Raw genomic sequence first — 24,529 nt, forward strand, 5'->3', positions numbered from 1 at the left:
AGATGCTCTCCTCAATGCCTGGTGAGCAATCCATCATCCATTAATTTATATAAACCCTTCTTGAACCTACTTATATTTTTCAGTCTCTATGATGTCTTAGGGATAAAGTGGAGATGTTAAGGGGACCTTAGTAGAAAGAAAGTTTCACAGCTCTACTTCCTCAATCCCAATCCCAGGTACTAGAAGGATATTAGTTTTTTTTTTTAAAGTGGTATGCATCTAGTAGTCATTCTCCATTTAGAGTTGACTCAAGGACTCTGGTGAACTTGGCAAAATTTTTGTCATATTCCATCTTTTCTGTATTATTTTACTGTTAATCAAGATGGGTTCATAGTATAACCCTGGCCCTTGCTCAATGACAAACAATGGAAATGTAGCAGAGACTTAGATATGTCTTTTTTAAAGAATAAAAAATTAAATGCTATTTTCTTTCTTTAAGATATTCTTCTCCACTTCTCATCAATGTTCTGGAATTGTTCTTATCACTGTGGTATTGTTTCTGTAGGTTAATATTTCCTAATTGCTGGAAATGCCATACTGCAGAACTTTCTGAAGAAAACACAGTGGCTTTTCTGTTGTAAAGAGGCTGGACCATAAGGCGCATTACACTGTACAGATGCCTGACACTTTTATGACCCTATATTTGACAGATATCTTATTGCAGAGAGCCATGGACATGCTGTACCTCGTAAATTCTTTATTTATAACAATCAGGGCTCAATGTGAAGAGAAAAAGTTTGGGCAACTCAAGTCATCATTCAATCAGAATGATTCAACCAGAACCAGCAGAAAAGAGTAGGAAAATTTTCAGAAAACACACGTATTTTTCCTTTTATGTCTATTGTGCTATTGTCCTCACCTTCTGATTTCATAGGTGCAACAGCAGAGATGAATAATACTATCACTGGGTAGGTAAGAAACTACTTTAGGTTGAATATACTGGGTTTAGAGAGGACTGAAGAAAGGGAGGACTGTCCAGGAAAAAGACTTTGTTGCTAAGGTCAATGAGGTTTCACTGCTTTGACATATCTAGAGAAAGAGAGGTCTTTCTCCTGATAAAGAGGAGTGTACTCTCAGCTATACTATTAGAAGGCTGTCTACTTGTCTGACGATTTAGAAACAGGAGTGCTGATGGATAGCGGTCCCTCCGGATGTTGTAAGTATAATCTTTACTAGGAGTAGGAGGACAGATTAGACTCCCTTCCACATCCATGATTACGTAATGTTGTACTTGGCTTACTCTCTGTGAGAAGACCAAGGAGTTCACATCTGTGGGTTTTAATGCATTACACTTTATTGCTTTCTTTTGCACATTTTGCGTTTTACGATATTTTGTGCACGTACAACCAATAGAGGCATCACAAGAAGGTTTGGACTAATAATCAAGACACTCAATACCAAATTAGGGATGGGGCTTAAATATTTGAGATACATAAATTATACCTAGGCATCTAGGTATAGTTAGTTCTGGGCTTAGAGTCAAAAAGATCTGAATTCAAGTTTGGCCTTTGTTAAGTAGCTGTGGGATTTGGGGCAAGTCACTTAACCTCTTTTTGCCTCAGTTTCTTCATATGCAAAGACTAATAATAGTTCCTACCTCCCAGGGTCTTTGTGAGAATAAAATGAGATAATATATATGTATATATGTATGTTGGGGTTCTGGTGGCCTTTAGGTGGTTCAGTGAATAGAGTGCCAGACCTGGAGACAAGAAAACCTGAGTTCAAATGTGGCCTTAGACATTCACTAACTGTATGACCCTGGGCAAGTCACTTAAACTGTTTATATTAATCTACTGGAGAAGAAAATGTCAAATCACTCCAGTATCTTTGCCAAGAAAACCCAATATGGGGTCACAAAGCGTTAGACACAAATGACATAGCCACAGCAATGTATGTATGTATGTATGTACGTACGTACGTATGTATGTACGTATGTATGTATGTATGCATGTATGTATGTATATTGTATACTTTGTATATTTATAAATGTTAGCTATCATTTTATGGTGTAGATAGTCACACACCAGGAAAATGTTCTATTTGTCCAATTAAGTTCACTGAAAGCAGACATTTATCTGAAAACATGAATATAAACAGTACTATATTTACTATGTAATTATGTGTATATAATAATGGTGTAATATGCATGTGATTATATACAAATTTACATGCATATTTAAATCTATGTAAAAAGAGTCAAAAGTATGTTTATATGAAAATTACATAGAACATACGTTCCCACAACATAACATAAAGTCCAGTTACTCTCCTCTAAAGTGCAGTAAAGACTTTGTACCTCATCATGTTTAGGCATTGATTGTGGGTTCTAAATATAGTATCCAGTGAAGTATACAACTTACTATTTTACCAGGTTGGAAAGCATTCAAGTATGGACCCAAGATGGGCTCTGTGCTTTGTTTGAAGACCAGCCTAATTAAGTTCTGGAAGGCTTGTGAGCTGGAATAAGGTAATTTTACTAATTTATTTATTTTTGGCTAGAGTAATTGTTGAAAATGTCTACTGAGGTGTAGGAAAGTACCCAAACTGGTGAAATCATAACTCTTGGGAAGCAATAAAAGTAATAGAAGGTGTATTGGGCAATTTTCATAGAATGTATTATTACTATGCCCAAGGACCAAGTTGGTTTTCTACGTTTGATGCTACTTCACTGACTCACTACCAGAAGTATGTAAGGAAATACACTTTCATAAGAGAAGGATGTTCAATGAGAATCACTAAAAATCTTCAGGTCAGATATTTTATATATTTCAGTTCTGAGATCATTGTAATATACTCCAAAACTATTCTCTTTTGTAATTTTGCTTCCTAAAGATATAATATCATTTCAGATAATAAATCCTCTTCTAAAAGCAATTCTCTTTTTCTGGCTTAGGAACTAGATAGGACAGCAGAGGAAAAAGACCATTAATGCTGCTAGATGATGCTCAGAATTAGAAGACCACATGAGACACTTTGGGATTCTAAGTTATTGGTGGTAAATACTTGGATCCACCACACATATTTGCACCACTCTTTGGATAAGTGGCATTTTTCTTCTTCTGATATCATATTTATTTATGATTTGTAGCTATGTATCAGCATTGGGAGAACACTACTGTTAGAAAAACGAGATTTGTGGCAGGCAGCAGCTGAGGATCATGGAAATCACTAAAATTTTACAAATACAATCTAGTCAGATTTCTTCTTGTGATTCCACTATTGTCCATCTGAAGCATGTCTGAAATATATGTATACATGCAACTTTATGTATATATTTATGTATGCAATTTATATATACACATAGATATATGCGCATTTATAATGTGTTTGAGTTCATATTACATGTACATTGCAGAATACATATGAACTCTCTCACACAAATATATTTATACGTTCATACGTTTGCATTGATAGATATATATTTGATCTCTATTCCAAGAGAGTAAAATATAAGAAATGGTACTTTTACCACCAAAAAGGCAAACTGTTGCCCCATATACTTAAGCTTCTTTTCTCTTCTCCTGATAATGTTCTATGCACACCATGAAAATACTTAATGGAAACATAAGGGAACAAGGTAGGTTTTCATAGATTATTTTTTTCAGCTAACCATGTCTTCACATTTACACAAGTTTCTTAGAGGTGAAAAGGATAGAACATTTCAGTGTGAGGGGGAGAAGAGAATTTGATCCAGTAGAACAAAATATAGTCTTGAAAGAGCTCTGACCGTCCTTAGTTCTAAGACTCAGCCCTTTATACCCTGGGGCCTTCCACTCCTGATTAGTGAGAGTCTGTCATATCTTTCTGGCCCCAGACCCACCAGGCTCACTCTGGTTTTCATCTTGTCATGCCCTAGCATGTTTACCTCACTGTCCCAACCATCTCCTACCTTTTACTCATGATTACTATAAAAAAATCAACACTACTGTTACTATTCATGGAATGGATTTGACAGTCAATCCCCTTATAACTCCGTTGAGAAGCTCTGTGGGTTCTGTCACCAAAACAGCCTTCCCTGGTGGCCTTATATGTGTTGCCTTTCTCTATTGGAATGCAAGCCTCTTGGAGGTAGGCAATATCCTGCTTTTTATACTTGTATTCTCAAGTTCTTAGTACAGTGCCTGGCACATAGCACTTCATAAATCTTTTTTCATTTCATTGTTTTCTTTCTCTGACAAGGTATCTCTTATCCACATGTTAACATTACGTGAAATTTAACGACAAATGTAACCACAGAGATACCTTTGCTTAATGATTCCAAGTATCAAGAGAGGCATAAACAGGAGATATGCTTAGCCAACTGATTGCTAGTGTCATGGAAAGATATATTATAAAAATTTCAAACTGAAGAAGGATTCCCTCTAGGTAGCAAAGTTATTCAGATGCCTCTATTCAGAAATGACATTGAACTAATTATAGTGATCCCAGAGATATAAAGTGTCTCCTATGAAATCAACATTCATTCTGAGGCTATCCTAACTAACAGTAGATGTTCTTTACACCTGAAATAAAAGTGGAGGGAAAACACCCTCATGACATTTGATTTGATGGTCTTTTTAACTATTTGTACTAACTTGGGCCAAAGTTGACAAAATTGCAACTATATTAAATGCACAAAACCATTGATGAAACATCCAGCTTGCAGTAAGAAGTTAATAAACTTGACAACAGCAATGAAACATTTTACAATGTATAATTGTTGTCAAATTTCCTAATTTTCTACAAATGCAGTACTGCACATGGGTATAGAACTTAAAGGTTTACAAAGTAAAGCCCTCACAATAGCCTGGGGAAGATAGGTAGTGAAAGACTCATTAGCTTCATTTTGTATATGAGCAAAGTGAGGCTTTGGGACACTAAGTGATCTGTCCAAAGTCACAAAATTTGTTGGTGAGGCACAACTGCAACCGAGTCTTCTGACTCAGAGTCTATCATTCTATTCAGCATGTCTCTATGTTACTATAATGTATTGCACAATCACAGAATTTGTGTTAAAAGGACCCTTAAAGGGAATGGAGTCCAACTGAGGTGGGGTGAGGATCTGTTCAACGGTATACTTTACAAATGGTCACCAAATTATACTTGGAGACCACCAGTGATGGACGGGGCATTCAATATCTTCCAAAAGTGACCCATTCAATTTTTGGGCAGTTCTGAAGGTTTAGGAGTTTCTATTCTTAATGAATCTGAAATCTTACTTTATGCAATTATTTATTCACTCTAATTCCTCCCTCTGGAGCCACCCCCTTCCTCCAAGAACCTTAATCTTTCTACCAAATGTCAGCTTTTCAAATATTTAAAGAATGATATCACATCCCTACTAAGCTTTCTTTTCTCTAGGTGAAACATCCATTCCTAGTTTCTGTAGCACATCTTCACATGGCATGGTATCCAGTCACCTCATCATACTGGTTGTTTTACTTTGGACACATTAATGTCCTACCTATAATGTATCACCTGAGGATGAATACCATATACAAATGTGACCTGTGACAGATTCCAGATTCCTTCTTTCCTTGTCCTGGACAGTCTAACTCTTAATGCAGTCAAAGATTCTGTTAGCTTCATTGTCTGCCATGCCATAATATTAACGCATAATGACCTTGAAAGGCACTGAAAACTTCCAGACCTTTTGCACATGAACAGCTACTATCTCACCCTTCCTACCTAATCCTACACTTGTTTTTTTAAAATAATATTTTATTTTTTCCAATTGCATGTAAAAACAATTTTTGACATTTGATTTTTAAAATTTGGAGTTCCAAATTCTCTCCCTCCCTGCCTGCTCTTCCCACTCCCTGATATGGTAAGCAATTTGATATAGGTTACATATGTGTAATCATGCAAAACATATTTCCATCTAATCCTATACTTGTGATATTAATTTTTAAAAATTATTTCTAAATGGTCTCTTCCATTTCTGGATTAATAACCTAGAATGCTATTTATAGTTCTTGATATCCTGATGTAAGAAAGATACTGATAACTTGGAGCTTATTCAGAAGAGAGAAATGAAAATTTTAAGGAGCCTTGGGTCCGTGTCATATGAGGATCAGGAGAAAGACCTGGGAATTGAATGTTAAATTAGAGAAGAAAAGACGTGGGTGTAGGGAAGGTAAATTTGACTCCTATCTTCAAGTATTTCAAGGGTTCTCATGCTGAGTAAGGATTAGGTTGATTCTATCTGATCCCAGAGGACAGAACCAGGACTATTTTGGGGAAATTGCAAAAATGCTATTTAAGCTGAATTCCAGAAAAGAAAAAAAATGCCGTAACAATGAGGGCTTTCCAAGAGTGGAAAGAGCTACCTCAAGGGGAGTTAGTTTCCCCCTCCTTGGATGTCTTCAGAGGTTGCATGGCAGCTGTTCTAATGGAGATTTCCTTTGTGCACAGGGTAGCTTAGATTGCCTCTGAGGTCCCTTCTAGCTCTCCAATTCTATGATTCTGTGTTTCTGTGATCAATTACAACTTAACATTTATCCCTATTATGCTTCATCTTGTTAGACTTGCACAAGGTTTCTAGTTTGTCAATATATTTTTGGATTGTAACTGTTATCTCACATAATAACTATCCCTTTTAACTTTGTGTCATTGGCAAATAGGATGAACACACCATCTGTGCCTTCACTCAGGTCGCTGATAAAAATGTTGGCAAGCACAGGGAAAACACAATACTACCTAGTTTACTAATTATTTCATGCATGTATTATAAATTTCTTAAAAAGAATTTTACCAAAGTTCTTCTTTTATTCCCATGGTACTTCATATACTGAATGCTAGGAATATAGTAGCTATTGATCAAATATCAAATATTTGTTTGATAGCTTAATTAAACACTATCTTTTTTTTTTTTTTACTACCTTTGAAAATTCTATTTGTCTGAGACCATAGAACTATCTCAGTCCAATCTATTTTCATGTGGATATCAGAGTGGAACCACAGAACAGAAAGAAGATTGTTATCAATTTCCTTTCTCTAGTCATATTACATTAGATAAAAACAGTCTCTTTTATTCTCAAGAACTTTTCAGAGATAGGCAGCATAAGGATCATATGCTGGACTTAAAGTCAAGAAGACCTGAGTTCAAATTCTGCTTCAGACTGTTATTAGCTATGTAAGCTTCATACTTAGCTCTTTAGCTCAGTTGTCTTTGTTGTTTTGATGTGTACATGTTCATTATTTTTAGAAGTTTTTTTGATGCTTTTGTTTTACATTACATTTCTGAGAGATCTCTTGTAATAAGGTAAAACAATTAAGTTTTAACTTAATAATTTTGATTTAATTTATAAGTGCTATTATTCTTATGTAAAACTAATAACAGTGACCTCATCTTATAAGTGCGCAACAGTCTATATCTGTATCACACCCTCCCATCCCTCTTCTAAAAATACTGACAGAAATCTATTTTTTTCTCCCTCCCAACACCCATCTGTAAAATAAGGTTGGCCTTGGTGGGCTCGACAGACTCTTCCAGCTTGTAATTTATGATCTTAGGCAACACTTTTTGCTTCTCTTTTCCATGCACATAGTCATACCATTTTAAAGAGTCTCTAATTTCCTATGGCTGTCACAAATTGCTTACAATCACAGGATTTTTTTCCTTTCAAAAATACATGTTTGTTGAGATGTTCCTGGGCATGCATATTAAAAAGTTAGTGAGATCTAATTATTAGTCAAATAAAGCATGGTAGTGGTTACATCATTTAACATATTTATAGCATTTGCTACAGTGTGGTACATAGTGGCTACATAGTAGCCAAATGTTAGTGGCATTGTTGATGGAACAGAGGTTATAGTTTATGCACAGCAAAGTACTGTGGGTAGAGGCTTATATTTTATTGAATTTCTGCAACTTGATTTTGAATATAAATGCAAAAAAAAATTCTCTCCAGATTTAGAAACAATTCTGTGAAAGGGCACTAAAGGCTTACAGTAGGGACAGGGTTTGGACCTGAGATTTTATCAGTAAAGAAAGGTTGAAATCTTGTCTTCTAGTAACTAGAGTTTGGGTTTGTTCAGGTTTTTCTAACTGAGTTTTTCAGCAGAGAATTAAGAATTCAAGTATATACTTGTATATAACTAATACATCAATTTATTATAATTGAAATAAAATGAAAAGGCAGTAGATTATAATATAAATCCTGAATATTGCTTCTTTTTGGAGAGATACAAATCTCTGATATATTCACAAATAAGTGTGGTCTTTGGGAATGGAAAAGATAAGTGTGTGGAGAAATTTAGAATAAGGCTTTGTCTTCACCATCAGGTTAGCATCTTTTTTACCCTAAAGATTTAAATAAGAGAATGAATCTTTTTTTTATATTTGGAAGCAGCAAATGCATGTGGGGAAAGGAGCCTCTTTGTTAAACCACAACACAAAACAACAACAACCTATATCTCAATACGTATTATGTGTATGCACTGTAGCAGACACTGAAGATACAAAGACAGAATGACAAAATCCTCATCCTCAAAAAGCTTTCATTCTACTGGAAAACTCAGGGAAGAAAAGATATGACAGGTACAGAGATAATTATAATAGTACAAGGCAGGATCACTAAAGTTCAATGGAGCTTCAGATTTAATCTCATTTTATATATGTTATAGGGAGAGATGGGAGCAAAGGACACATCTAAACTAGATGCTCCAGGAAAATTTGAGGAAGGAGAGATGACTTCAGTTGGGACTGTCAAAGAACCCTTTGAAGAGGAAGTAGTATCTGAGCTTTACCATCCTTGGAATTTCATGGATTCTGAAACAAGGGGATAAAGGAGGTATTGTAATCTAGACACTGGGGATAACCAATGTGAATGGAGGCAGGACATAGAAAGTCAAGTTCATGGAACACCTAGAATTAGGTTGAAATATACAGTACATGAAATAACACTAGGAATGCAGGCTGGAAGTAGATTGTGAAAGTACTTTAATGGAAGGCTAAGGAGTTGACATTTTATCCTAGAGACAGTAGGGAGTTACTGAATGTTTTTAAGACATGGTAAGAACAGTATTTGTTTTACACAGGGTGGGCTAGTGTCCCATTAAGGCAGGGAAAGATGACCTCCCTGGGCATAAACCACTGGTGTGGCTTTCTTGTTGCTTGGGGGTAAAGTCCCGCAGTTTATGAGGACTTAAGGACACCAGAGGCTTAGACAAATTTCCGCTATGAGGCATTGTTTCTGATTCAGCCTTGCTGCCAAATTGATTTTGGAGATAGAGGGCAACGACAGCTTTTTTCTTTAAATTTTTAAAGTAATTATTTAAAAATATATATTTTAAACCTTTTGTTATAAGTAAGGAAAGTGACTTCTAAATGCAGCGTATGGTCTATGAATATTTCGTTGGCCTGATTGGCCTGAATTGGGTCTGGTCCAGCTTATTGATATGATCAAATTTGTGTTACTGTATGAAAGGGAAAGTTGGAGAGGGGAGACACTAGAGGCAGGAAGGCAAATTATGGAGACTAATTCTAAGACACATATCCACATTTTAGATGAATTAATCAGGTTGAGCCACAAGGCATAGTTTTAGTAGCCATTATTTTTTTCATTCCTGATGGCAGAGTTTACCTGTATTATATATACTCTTTGTGTAGTGATCATGCAAATACTAAAATGACCACAGATCCATAAGAAATATAGAGTTAAAAATACCAGAGCTTAAATGAATAGAACAATGATGTAAAATAGGCTATGTGTGATGGAAGTATTCCTTTATAGAATATGAGGAAAAGTCAGCATGCTATCATGGACAGTGTTAACATAATGGACTTCAAACTCTTTTTAAGTTGGTAGTTTGATGTCAAATTTGATGCCAAAAATGCTGTGAGATCTTGGGCAGCATTAAGAGAGTTAGGGCTTTCTGTATTAGGGATAGTGTTCTATGTGTTTATCGTACTTCATCTGTAGTATTGTGTTCCTTTCTGGGGAACATGGTTCAAGAAGGATATTGACAAATTGGAGAGTATCCAGAAAAGGGCAACCAGGATGGTTGGGAAAAAAAAGGAATATTTAGTGAGGAGAAGACTTGGGGGTCAGAGGAGACATGATAAATGTCTTTACATGTTTGAATGATTGTCACATGGAGGGAGGACTGGCTTTACTCTATTTGAACCCAGAGGGCATAACCAAGGGTAAGTTTGATGTTGAGAAAAAAAGTTTGCTAATAATTAGAGCTTTCTAAAAATAGGATATGCTGCTTGAGGAGTGACATGGTTCCCTTTCTTGAATGCATGAAAGAAAGAAGCAAAAAAGGAAGGATAGAAGAAAGAAAGTAAAGAAGAAAAAGGAAGAAAGATCTAGGTATAAAAACTAAATCATTCTTTGCCCTCAACGAACTTATATTCTAATAGGAATGGGAAATATATTATATTCTAATAGGAAAGATGTCACACAGGCAGGGGTGTGTTGGCAAATGTTTAACTACTGGTATTCTGAAAAAAAATGTATGCAGGGATCCATTTTTAAGATCGATCCATTTTTAAGATTAATTTTCTCTATCATGTTCTTAAGTCTAGATAATCAAGAAAACAATAAATCAAGTAATTTGTAACGTTTACTGATTCCTTAGGTGCAAATGCTCATGCTGAAAATCTTGACAAGTTGGCTGTCAAGAGCAGGTATGAGCTGGCTCCAGCACATTACTGTCTGTAAGGGAATTAAAATTAGAAAGGGGAAGGAAGTCCACAGTGGATGGTTTGAAGATGTCTGGGGGGTAGTTTGGTGGTCTGGTTTTGGACATGAAAGTCCTACTTTCATGGCCTAGGGTACTAGGAGTGAGGTGAGGTAGGGAAGACTTTGAGTTCCAGTGGACAAGAATGCAAACGTAGGGGTTTGAAGAGAGCCAGGATATTGAAGCCAGATTCTAGGCAGGATAAAGTGAACTCATCTATCAGAATCTAAGGCTATCTAGGGCTAGAATCTGAATTCTAGTAGAACATGGAAGAGGGTAAGAGTATAGGGAGTATGATTTGCAGATGGCAGAGAAGGGGCAGGGTAGCCTCATCCAAACTTGGATGAGAAAAGAGGATCTTCAAGCAGAGGCTCTGTGACAACTTGTCAGACATACTAGAATGGATTCCTCTTGTGTCTCAATTGGACTGCATGGCTACCAAGGTCCCTTCCAACTCTCAAATTCTGTCATTCTGTGATTGCTGGACTTGAACCTGAGGAAGAAAGTTCAAAACCTTCCTTGTACACTTACTAGTTATGGGCAAGTCACCTACTTACTTGGGCAAGTCACTGACTATCTCCAGGCTTTAATATCCGCATCTACGAAATGAGGGTGTTGGGATTTAGTCCCCTCTAAGTTCCCTTATGACTTTAAATCTACAATTTAATAATCATATAGCAAAGGAGGCAAAATGGGGTAGAAATGCCACAGGGAGGTTGTAGAGGCTCAGACGCAATCAGTTTGAACTCCTTGTCATTGGATGGGGAACAAAATGAACAATAAGTCAGATTTATAGAGAGCAGATACAAAGAAAGGCAAAACAAAGCCTCTGCTCTCAGGAAACTAACAATCTCATGGGAGGGAGATCATACCAACCACTCTGTACAAGAAAGATCTATACATGATAAATTGGGTATGATCAAATGGGAGATACTAGTTAGCATTAAGGAGGATGAAGAAGAAAGGCTTCTTATAGAAGTTGGGATTTTAGCTTGGGCTTGAAGGAAGCCAGGAGATGAAGATGAGGAGGGAGAGAATTCCATATGGGGGGAAAGCCAGGAAAATGACACTGGAGTTTAATGAATGGGGGGCATTGATATAGGAAGACATGTACTATAGGAAGAAGAACTTGACAGCTGAGTGGAAGATGGGGAGAGATTTGTGTTAGAGAAACAAACCAGCAGGCTATTTCAAGAGACCATTCTTGAGGTGATAAAAGCTTTGTAAAAAGAAAGAAGGAAGAGATGAACAGAGACTTGATGAGAGATGTTATGAAGGTTGAATCAACGGAACTTGGCAACAGATTGGATATGAGAATGTGTGAAAGTGAGGAGTATAAGACGACACCTTCATAATGGTGCTGGGAGACTGGGAGGATGATGGTGCCCTCAGTAGTAACAGGGAAGTTAAGAAGATGGGCAAACTTTGAATAGAAAGATAATGAGTTCAATTTTGGACATGTTGAATTTAGGTCAAGATGTTTAATAGACTGTTGGAGATTAACTGTGAGATAAGAGGAGTCCCAGGATTATAGATTTAAAGTTAAATGGGATCCTAGAAGTCTTACAGATGATTTATTAACCCTATTCCTCTTTTTAAAGACATGGAAACTAAGTAAAAAACACAGAGAGGTTAAGTTAGTGTAATTAATGAAAAGAATCAGAGTTTAAATTTGAATTCTCTGACACTAAATGTAGCATTTTTTACACCACATCATGATGCTTTCTCAATGGTCTTTGATATTTCCTCAAAAATGTTAAAAAAAATATTTTTCCAGCCAAGAACTACTGTTATAAGATTTCATTGACCTACGAACTTTTATCTTCTAAGGCAATGACTTTGTCTCCCATAAATCTCACATGCATTATCTTCCTCAACTAAATGGAAATCTTTCTGGGAACAACACTGGTACTTTTAATAGCAAAGGCTACAGTCCTAGACATAGTGTACGCATTCAAAAAATTCTAATTGCTTGATTCAGGAGCTGGTACATGATTGTTGTTGTTTGGTCTTAGTTTTTGATGAGAACCAAAGACATCATGGGTAATGTCCTAACTGTCCATGAATTGGATTTAAATGAGGCAGAGTTGCACAGTCATCAGCCTTACTCTCTCTTCCAGAGTTATCAAAGTCCAGTGGCAAGACAAAAGTCAAGATGATGGGGGATGACCCAGGATACAGTGGATGACACTGATATTAGACCAAACTCTAAGCACTCCACAATGCCTGCTTAAGCCAGCACAAATTGTTCTCATCTGCCTATTCTGCTGGAGAAAGTCTTCGCATGCTTGGGTTAGATAGCCCTCTAACTCACCAAGAGGTGTGAGGTCTATTGATTACCCTCAACTTAGTTTAGCCTACCTGCTGAGACAGTTATATTGGGATGTGGCCACTGTGCATGATAGAACTTCTTAGAGCTACAGGTGAGAGTTGGATAATAGATGGTACAATGAATATAGTACATTGGACCCAAAGTTAGGAAGACATGAGTTCAAATTATGATTCAGATACATACTAGCTATGGGCAAATTCTGTCTCAGTTCCCTCATCTGCAAAATGGGGATAACAACAGTTGTTGTGAGGATCAAATGAGGTATTTGTAAAGCACTTTGCTCATCTTAAAGTGCTACATAATTGTTAGTTGTTGGTGCTATTTACATAAATAAGGCACTAAGAACTATACAAAGGAAATGGAACTTTGATCTGAAGATGTTTATCAATTTCATCTTTTGCTTGTGCTAGCCTCCCAAATTTTACTCCCCCTCCCCTTTACTGAAGCTAAGAAAAGCTCATCTACGATAAAAGTTCCCATGTATAAGGAAAAGTTCCCATGTATTAGGAATCACTTTCCTTATAACAACCTTGTGAGTTAGGCAGGACAATCACCCCCGTCTTATAGCAGAAGAAAATGAGGCTCAAAGAATTGAAAGACCTTGCTCACTGTCAGAAAGCTAATAGGTATTATACTCAAATATCCATGGATTTGGAATCAAGCAATCTAGATGCAAAACATCTCTCTAAACATCTCTCTACCACCTAGAAGAATCTGAGTGACCTTGGGCAATCACTTTAGCTCTTTGGGTTTTATTGGTCAAAGGAGGAGGTTAACTGAAGTGACCTCTATGGTCCCTCTATATTTATGATCCTGTATGGTCTAGATCTTTTGGCTTCAGGACCAGGTGTTATTGTGCTACAACATACCACCATGAGCACGACAGTTATCTACCCAGAAACCATTTTGAAGGGGAAAGATGAGATCCAGCAACCAGACATGATATTATGGAAGGCCTGTCTATTCAGACCATGAGCAATTATTTCTTAATAGGCTTCCATCTTAGCATTTAATCAAAAAAAGTGAATTTTTACAAGTTATGATAGTGTGTGTGTGTGTATGTGTGTGTGTATGTGTGTGTGTATGTGTGTATGTCAGTGTGTATGTGTGTGTATATGTGTGTGTATGTGTGTATGTGTGTGTATGTGTGTGAGCCTGTGTGTGTGTCTGTGTGTGTGCCTGTGTGTGTGCCTGTGTGTGTATGTGTGTCTGTGTGTGTCTGTGTGTATGTGTGTGTGTGTGTGTGTGTGTGTGTGTGTTTTGAGGGGGCAGAGTGGGGAAACACGGTATTGTTTTTTCCCTTTACCACTGTGAGTATGTTGCTTACGAGCTCATTGCTGGGCATACAATATGAGAAAGCAGCCTAAGGTCCAAGTGCACACAGTTTAAGCCTTGCGACTTCCTTTGCAATTAATGATAAACACTTAAGTGATCTTTCTAGAGCACCAAAGCACAGACCTTCATTCATAGTCAACTAGAACACTAAGAACTATAAAAAAGCTTTTATGAGAGTAGGACTCTCAATTCCTAATTTAGATAAATGGGCTTTTAGAGCTATAAAAATGGTCTGGACATCAAGTAGTACTTTGTCTCACTTTATAAAAAAGGAAACTGAGGCCAGGTGAGGGTAAGCTGCTGAAAGCCAAAGATCTAATGAGTGGCAGAGTTAAGCTAAATCTCAGCCCTTTGGATGCCTCAGTTTGGTGCTTTTTAATATAAATGTTAGATGAATATTTTATTGATGCTGTTTTCCATTACTGTCACTTCTCAATAGCTTTTCTCCCAATCTTTGCTCCTCTTCCCCCCACCCCACTGTACAGTGCTCTTTCTACAGCATCACATTACCATTTATTTCCTGGGTTTTGTTCCGTCAGCACTCTACATTTTTATACTACTCATCTTTTTTTTTTCTTTCTCACACTATTCCATGAGATCACCTGGGTGATGGTTTGATTATAAGCATCACATATATATGTGCTCTAATAAAAGTTTTTGTTTCCTCATTCCAAAAATGCACTGAACCCTTTATGAAGCCTTTTAAACAGCAGGGCAAATATTCAGAGAGTATCATTTGTACAATAAGCTTTCAAAATTGATCCAATTAAGTCCCTTTTAACAAAGGAAACACTTTTTTTTAAAGGAGTAGAACTTGACTCCTTTTTCTGTGTTTTTTTTTTTAATTCAGCTAGGTTCAGGTCAGACAAAACTTGATTGACATCTCATTCAAAGCCTTTATCTTGTGACATGATGGAATGTTGGGGAAAAAAATTGTTTTAGACTACAGACTCCTAAATAGATATAGTTAAAAATAATACTTCATGTTGCTAGAGTTGCCCAAAATAAAACAATTTAGTAAAACAGTTTTCTAGTTGATAACTTGCTGATTTGGCTTGGGAGCTTAGGAGAAACCATAGTGGGAAACGGACTTCTAAAATGAAGATACCAAACTTAAGACAGCCTTCTAAAAGGGGTGAAAGTGTCAGGACAGAGGGAAAAGTCCCCTTTAGAACAGAATACACCAGTTGGCTTCCTATTTGAATTACTTTTAAAACACCGAGCAGAAAATGCTACTGAACTAACTCAGCCTTAAAACATTTAGGGAGGAATTCTAGTCACAATTAATGGCACCCTTGGTCATTTGGGCCTTTCACTTACGCCTACTTTCATATATTGCTCTGGATTTCTCGTATAGCTCATATGGGTCAGGCTTCCTCGGATCAAAGGCCTCTGTTGAATCAGGAAATGAACTCCTGTGAAGGGAGGTTGGAAAGGGGAGATTCTGTGGTATAGCTGGAGCAGATAAGCTGGTTTGAGGGCTGCCTTGATTCTCCCATCGATCCATTATCTGAAAAGACAATAGTAAAATTAGGTGAATTTGGAAGTAGCTTCCCTCTTCCCCTCAGGCATAGTTAGAGAGTCTGGACTAGGTAACATGGTTAGCAAAAAACCAACTGTTCCCAAGGTTATAATACATCATGGTTTAGACTGTTGATAAAAGAAAACAGGAATACACACACATACACACTTTTAAAAGTATGTACCATTATCCCAGTGAACCTTACTTACATGTTACCAATAATCAAGCCCTCCTCACATTAATACTCTTCCATCAGTCCTTAGGCAAGTACACAACAGTATAAGACCTGAGAATTGTCTGAGGTTTTTTGCTAAGCTGAGCCCATTATAGTAGATTCAATTATTTTTCTCTGTGAGAACCTTCTTCCTGATCTTATCACCTTATTCAGCAAAGAATTAGTTCGCTAGCCAAATACAAGGTGTTGCCTTGATGTTACAGATAAACCAGATGTGGGGCCATTTAAATGTGGTTACCTTGTTGGCTCTGGTTTGTCTCAATGACTTGAGATGAACAATACTAGCTCTTCTTGGCCTCTAGCTAATCCTCTTCTGCTGTGAAAACATGCTGGCCCCATTCTGAGAACCATTGTCCGGGTTTCCATGGTTACCACATATTATTTAACTGCATATTAAACTGGTTCTGATACGTCTATCATAAAATCATAGAATTAGCTGGAAAGAATCTTATAGATCATATGGTTAACCCCCTCATTCTACTGATGGGGAAACTGAGTCTTAGAGCAAGTATAACTTTCTCTAGGTCACACAGTCTAGTCACAAAGCTAGGACGATAACTGTAGCTAAGGCATAGTTGCTTAAATATGTAGCAACTTGAGAATAGACTGATGAGTTTGTGGTTTGATGCTAACCTCATTTTCTGCTCGCTGTCAAGTATATTTAATACAGTAAAAGTGTCGGTAGAATGGTCTTGCATTGCGTGTTTTAAAAGTATTGCACTGTGCTTCATTATTTAGTCAATAGTCCTTATTCTCTTAGAAAAAAGCTGCTCTGAAAGCTAATGATTGATGTGAAAAAATATTGTGCTTTTGGAGTAAAATTATATTTCCCGTTTTTATCAAGCTCACTGCATTTAACGAGCACTACAGCTTTTTTTTATCAACTTCCCTCTTTTACTTTCAGGTTTCACATGTTCAATTCAACATGTTTCACAATCATGAGATCATAGATTTACAGCTGAACGACATCTTAGTTATCTTCCAGACAGGAGTTCTAATCTCTTTCTTCTTTTTCTTTCCCCCCCTTTTTTTTTTTTTGTATCATAGGGTTTTTATGACAATCTTACAAAGTCTATGGACCATTCTCAGGGAAAGCAGACAGATAAAGCATTTATTAAGTGCTCACTATGTATTAGACACTGTTCAAAGAACAATACTCTCAGATCAATGTTTGGTTGCCTACACTTATAATTGAAGGAAATGCTAAATTTTGGTTGGAGATTAGTAAAAACAAAGATGTCATTTCCCTCCTCCCCATTCCAATCAAAAATTCTTTGAAATCTATCCATAGTTAAGAACCCCTGGTCTAGTTCAACTCTCTCATTTTAAGAAACTAAAGGACAACGAAATTCAGTGAGTTGCCCAAGGTCACATAGGTAGTAAAGGAGTGGCAGAGACTTTCATACTCCTAATCCAGTATTCTTTCTCTTGTATGATTTGTGCCTCCCTAAGCTCTTCACACATAAGGTGCTCAATCCTGACAAGTTTTATATACAAGTTTATATATAAACTTGAACTATCCAGTTTGAGTAGCCACAGTATTCTATTTGCTGTAATAGGGCTTGTGCTCATGTCTTCTTGTTTTCCCCATCTTTGCAAGGTAGGTGATCTGTCACCCCTAAACGTCTTGCTGGGGTACATATTAGTTCATATGCAGTACAACGAAGTAAGTGTGTTTCAGGTGAAGTATTAGGAGATCTAAAAACCAATTTTGAAACTACAAAGCCAACAATGCCACCAGCGTTGTTTGGGAGAGTCAGCTTATTCCCATGGCAGAGTGACAAACTCTCGACATTGTGAAGCACAGAGAATGGGAAATCTATCTTCAGTACTGTGTTTTCTTAGGAAAGCATTCACAACTTTTTGCCGTGCCATTCATCAATACTTGAAGTCATTTCGTCAGGTGATTTTAAAAGGTCCAAACTATGGTACTCATGAAAATGACTGAGGGAAAAATTTATAGAATAAAAATAGTATTGGCTTTTCAGACTAACACTGTTCCAGAAATGGTAAAGCCTTCTGTCATCAGTATCTGCCAGCATCTGTAGGCTTCTGCCTCTCCTGGGTTGTCAACACTTAAAAGTGGGCCCATGCCTGGACCCATCCAGAAAGACACATAAAACCAGGGCAGAAGGCAAGTAACCTTGAGGCTAGAACAGAGGTTTCAGCCTAACTTTCTAGTACAGTTCCTGCTCAACCATTTCACTACCTTGGCTGACATTAACTGTCTGCTTCCCAGTTTCCTTCTTTGCCTTTGGGTTCTGTTCACTACTTTGAAATATGCACAATCTCCATATGCTTTGCTATTCCATTAGCCTTTTTTGTCTTTGGGCTCTTTACTGTTTACATCAATTAATCAATTAACAAGAACTTATTAAATACCAACTATGTTTGAGGCTGTGTGCTAGGCACTGGAGGGAAAAAAGAAAATGATACCTACTTACAAAGGCTTTACATTCTAATGGGGGGAATTCAATACTCTCTTGCTCTTCCTTAACTTGACTTGGGATTTAGACTCTGGTTACTATTACCTATTTGGTAATATTATATCTTCTTGCTTCTTCCTATTTCCAGTGAATTCTTGAACTTTGGATATTACCCGTTTACCTAGACTGCGTTCTATTGCTTATTAGCTGTGTGATTTGGGGGAAGTTACTTAATCTCTCTGGCTCTCATTTTCCTCATCTGTAAAACGAGAGTGTTGGAATAGATGGTTTCTGAGGGCTCCACTAGTTCTAAATCAATTTCCTAGACAACAGATTCTAATTTCCTGACTAGAATCACAGGACTGGTGTGTCCCTTCCTATATTAACAATCTACCCCAATCTGTTTCCTTATTTGGTCTATGGGATCTTCCAGACCCCTATTGCATAGCTAGAGAGTCCTTCATGGCCTCTTCAAGCTTGCCTTGGTCTCTTGGTGTCTATATCCCTGTGTGACAGATAAAAATGTTCCCCAAGACAGAAGGCTCAGCAAAGAAGCAAAAGTTTCTACATCTCAGAATAGAAATTTTGCATCTTGTCCCTCAAACAGAACTGCTGGAGATTTCACTGGGAACTTGTTAGAAGCATGGAAACCTTTAGACCAAAGAAAATCTAGGGAGATTCATGAAACTGGTACAAAAGTGATCAATTTTCTTTGCCAGGCTGAGGTCTTGGAAGTTCAGAACTTGGCTGTTGTTGCTTCGTTTTTGTGGGGCAGCATGGGTTCAAGATTAATTGAGAAACCTTTTTTGGAATTATTGACTATGGATGTAATTACTATAGTGACAGCAAATGCTGTAATCACATCAAATGGCATAATCTGTATAAATGTGGTACATATAAGGAAATCACTGGATTGCGTAATCATGGCAATGTGATGCTGCTGTAAAGTTTCTAGTGAAATTCCACCAGGAAGTATACAATACCAGAGCACACTATTTTAAGATTGGGCCGACGGAATTAATACTGGGCATTTTGGCCAAAACAACACACTAAAACTAGATAATGGTAAAGGATCACAATGACATAATCTAGTACTTCAGGATTTATAAACCATTTCACACATATCATTTCATTTGTTCCTCGCATCAATTTTGTGAGGCAAATTGAGCAATCATCATTTTTTTTTTTTTTTACCATTTTACAGATAAGACAAGTTGGGTTCAGAGAGGTCACAGAACATACCTAAGGTCACAGAGTTAGCAAGTGACACAAATCTAGAACACAAAGCCAGGTCCTTTGACTCCAATTTAAATGTCCTTCCTGCCACACCACATTAAATACTTTCAAAGTCCCTTCTTTTCAGAGTCATATATTGAATTAAATGGTTTGCTAAGAATGAGGAATAATTTCCAATCAGTTTCTCTGTTGAAAATAAGAGATAAAAACTAAATGATGATACGTACATGTTGATAATTTCCTTCAGCCCCAGAGGCATGTGTCTAGGTTGGTTCTCCAATTATTGGTTTCCCTACCTCTGTCTGAGAAAAGCCCACAGCAGAGATTAATATACTGGTAAGCTTTCTATTAGAATTGATAATAATGAATTTTCCTATAGAGTATATCTCAACATAATTTTTAAAAATATCTCATTTAGCTAGAAGATATCTCTGTAAAACAGTAAATTTTATACTGCTTTCCAAGCTGAAGTCAACCAAGTGAGTTTCTAAACTAGCTATGCACACACATACATACCAACACATATGCACACAAGATTTTAAAAAATTTCTAAGTCATTGGTCAGGCTGACAGTTAGGGCTCCTCCTTACCAGGCAGAATCAGAAAAAAATGAAAAAGGGCAAATTTTGAAAACATGAGGAGAAAGTATGCTATCTTCAGGCCCAATGCTTTCCTTGATTTAATCACGCTGCCATAAGTCTTTCACTTGTGTGATTTTCACAGAACTTTAAAGCAGGATGAACTCTGCTAACACCATAAATCTAATCCTTATAAATGAATCCATGACTAAGCAGTAGCATAACTATGCATTTTCTCCCCTTCTGGCAATTTGGGATCCTCTACAACTACTGATTCAACTCTGTCAAAGAGATAGACAAAATCCATCAACCTCTAAATACATTTACCAGCCTGCTCAGTCTTATCAGTGTTTTAGGCTGTCTCAAGAGAGAAAATTCAGGTATGTATTGATCTGGCAGCCATGTGGAGATACAGCAAATGATGACTCAGCAGACCGGCATTTAGCCTCCTGGCTTTCAATTCCTTCACGTTAGGTGAAACTAAGTCTCAGAGAAGTTAAGTGAGTATTTTTAAAAAGTAAATGTCATTCAACTGAAGACTCTTAGTTAACTGTGATTCTGTGGATTCTGATTTATCTTCCATTAAAGATTCTTATTTGCACAGGCTAAATTCTTTTCAAGTAGGCCTCTAACTTCTTTGATACTCTCTGGACTTGTGAGTCCTTGTTAAGGACCATTTTAATAAGTGGTGCATTAGCAAAAAGACCATAGTGTTTGTGAGAGGGATATTAAGAGATTTATTGGGAAATCCTTCTTTAGGAATCCTCTTAAAGCTTTTAAGTTGGAGTTTTGAAAGTACAAAGGAGACAGAAATGAAAGGTTACTTTTTAATTTAGTCTTTGGGAACCCGGCATTAAGAAATAATAAAAGGACATTTAATCTTTTGACATGAGATTCTAGCTCGAGAGCCATAAGGGACCTTCTCAGTCATCTGTAGTGCTCATGGGGTCACCTTATCATAGATTCAAGAGCTAGAAAAGGTCTCAGAGGCCCTCTGGTTTAAACTTCATTATGCAGATGAGGAAGCTGAAGTACAGAAAGGCTGAATGACTTGTCCAATGTCATGCAGGTGGTACTGAGATCTACACTTAGATCTAAGATCATTGCTCCTTCTACTGTACCATACTGCTGTTCTATTATATGGGGAGACTACAGATAAACATTTATAGAAATGGACATCATCATTAGAACCACAGGAAAAAATTATAATGGTACCAACTTACAGGCTTTGGAGTTTTCCAAGGAGAAAAGAAACCTGAAATAAAGAAAACAAAATGTAAACTTTAAAAAATACATCAAAGCATTAGTCCTAAATAATTCCATGTTCAGATTCTTTATAATCTATTCTTCCAATTATAATAAATAATAGTATGCAATTGAGCAAGGAAAGTAATAAGAAATGAATAATTTAAAATTATCTAACTTTATAGCCTAAAGTAAAGATTTTGAAGAATTACACTGTTTTTACCTAGAAATATTTTCTTATTTTACATCTGGGGAAATGAAAACACTGAGGGTTACTACTGTTCTCAAGGATTGTGTTCATCCTTCATTGCCAAAGAAGACCAGGCCATCAGAGAAATGATGACATGACTTGCACTTGACTTTGTTTTGAGTGAGGGAGGGCTGTGCAGGTCACCAGCCTCACTTCTCCTCCAGAGCCATCTGAATCCAGTGACCAGATATTCATCAGGATGACTGGAGATGACCCAGGATGCACTGGGAGACCTTGGATCCTTTAGGCCAAGGTCTTTGCAGGTACTCACTTTGAGTGAGGTAACGCCCATTCATTCAAGGTAGGACACTCAACAATGACCTATGGTCTAAGTCTCAGCTTTCCTGACTTGGGCTGACATTAGGTATGACTGCCTCTGACATGGAGCAATGAAGATAATTGTAAAAACAAATAAATATAATTTTTCATAGGAAATTGTTTTTCATGTGAAGAAATAGAAGAAGCAATTTTTTTTTTGTAGTATGTAATTATAAAGTTAAGTTGGTTGGGTAAGTGTATTATTAAAATGTGGTAAGATTGCTAGATTTAGAATTAGAAGATCTGTGTTCAGATCTCAGCTCTGCTACTTATCACTTGTGACTTTATAGTATTTTGGGCTCTATGATTTTTCTTAAGTCCCTTATAGTTCTAACCCTGAACTGTCCTTTGGGTGTTCAGAGGGCCTCAAAAAAAGTATGTGATCTCCAAAATGAACTGGCATTAGAAATGAATATCCATTGGACACCAGATCAATATTTTTCCAGGCAATAGAATTCTCTTTGCTGTCACAAACAACAAAACTGATTGGACTGATTTTGTTGTGACCTCAAACGACAACTGAGACAGCAGCCAGATTTGCATTTATCAGTTTGGTATGATACCTCATATGAAAACAGACAAAAAGAGGAAAACTTAATCATAGTTTAAGGGAAAAAAAAAACTTGAAAAAATAGTGCTGACAATAATTGCTGCCCTTACCACCTCTCCCAATGAACAAATTAGTCACAACAGATGCGATTTTACAAATCTAAGTATTTCCTCATCACACCACATTTTCCCACTTTGGCACTGATATGTCCAAAGAAAAACAATCCTCAAAAATAGCATGTTATGTTGAAAACATATGCGTGCTTCTCATTTACCAAAAGTTCAAGACCTGTAGGAAGTAGCAACAACAGAAAACTTCAGCTTATTTTCCTTTATAAGTAAGTAGCATCTAAGACAGTAAGGCTTTCACTAAAACCAACCGCCCCTTCACCTTTTCTTCTCTGTCTTTAACAGCTGAAACTTGTTTGAGTTTATTATTAGTTAGATTAATTAGTTAGGTGATTAGTTAGATTAATATTAGTTAGACCTTTAAATAATGTGATCAAGGCTTAAAGAAGCGCTGAGAAGAGTATAAGTAATTCCCTGTCTATGATGCACTAAAATTCTCTTTCAGATACCATTACCCCGGGTTCCAGTAGCAAGTGTCTCTGCTTTAAAGTGAAAAATGTGATCTTTTCTATTTTTTATCCACCAGGTGCAAAAGTAGACAAATTTTTTTTGTGCTTAATGGATTAACTGTTTTTCTAAGGTTTATAGAAAACAATCTTCAAGTAGTATTGCAAGTGGCCATCCTAGTATGAAATACAAATTCCTCCATTTGGTATTTTAAACTTTTCACAAGGAAACTCTAATTTATCTCTCCAGACTTATTTCCCATTTCTCCTCTTGACACACTGTTACAGTTAAGCTTGACATCTTGTTCTCTATATTCAATATTCCATTCTCCAACTCCATATTTGTGTATAAGCTATTCTCCATGCCTGGAATGCTCTCCCTCTTTAACCCAACACCTTAGAATCCCGAGCTCCAGTTAAGGCTTATTTCAGGTGGTACCACCTAGGAAAAATTTGATAGGATTTGGCAACTGATTGTACATAAAAGATGAAGGAGAGGGGAAAGGAAGGGGCAGGTGTGATTCTGAAGTTGCAAATCTGGTCAAGTGGAAAGATGGGATACTTCCACCAGAAATAAGGAATTTTAGACGAGTGGTGCAATTTTGAGTGGGGGAGAGAAGAAATAATTTTATTTTGGAAATGTTGAATTTGGAATACCTACAGAATAACTGGCAGGAGATGTCAAAGGTAATTAAAAATATAGAACTGGACTTTAGGAAAGAGATCATGACAATAGGTGGATATATAGATAGATGGATAGACAGACAGACAGATAGATAGATAGATAGATAGATAGATAGATAGATAGATAGATAGATAGATAGATGATAGATAGATAGATAGATGTGGGAAGTCACCAAAGGGGAAACAGAAAAAGCAAAGTCCCAGGACAGAATCGTGAAGGATGCCCATTGTAGTGGATAAGAAAGGAATGATGGAGCAAAGGACCTTTCCTGAAAAACAACAAACAGATAAGAGGAGAAGACAGATAGTATCGAGGAGGAGACATTGATCAAGAGTGTTAAATGCTTTAGAGAAACCAAGAAGGCTGAAGATGAAGAAAAGGTCGTCCTTAACTTCTGGGACAATAATGATCTACCTTGCCCTGCCCCTCCATCACCTTGTGCATGAACCTCGTTAAATGCAGTGCCTTAAAAGACCATATTAACTCTGTTTGAATGGTATTCTGAGGCTGAGACACTGAGGTTTTTTTTTTTTTGTAAATGAGAAAAAAAATCAGACTCCAAATCAATTCTTAGA

The 24,529-nt window shown here is 36.9% G+C and overlaps 1 protein-coding gene across 9 annotated transcripts in view; it reads right to left on the reverse strand.

The window, feature by feature from the left end:
• Positions 1-24,529, reverse strand: part of MAGI2 (membrane associated guanylate kinase, WW and PDZ domain containing 2) — a 1,687,880-nt gene that overhangs the window by 216,266 nt on the left and 1,447,085 nt on the right. For 8 of the 9 annotated variants that reach the window (XM_072653189.1, XM_072653194.1, XM_072653195.1 and 5 more), the window contains 2 exons: positions 21,556-21,587; positions 15,656-15,845 (listed from right to left, as the gene is read on the reverse strand). In XM_072653189.1, the coding sequence (XP_072509290.1) occupies positions 15,656-15,845; positions 21,556-21,587 (222 nt within the window). The remainder of the gene's footprint in view (positions 1-15,655; positions 15,846-21,555; positions 21,588-24,529) is intronic. The other variant, XM_072653188.1, reaches the window with a different exon arrangement.

This window comes from Notamacropus eugenii, chromosome 3 (genome assembly GCF_028372415.1).
Source record: "Notamacropus eugenii isolate mMacEug1 chromosome 3, mMacEug1.pri_v2, whole genome shotgun sequence".
In the NCBI taxonomy this organism is placed as follows: domain Eukaryota; kingdom Metazoa; phylum Chordata; class Mammalia; order Diprotodontia; family Macropodidae; genus Notamacropus; species Notamacropus eugenii.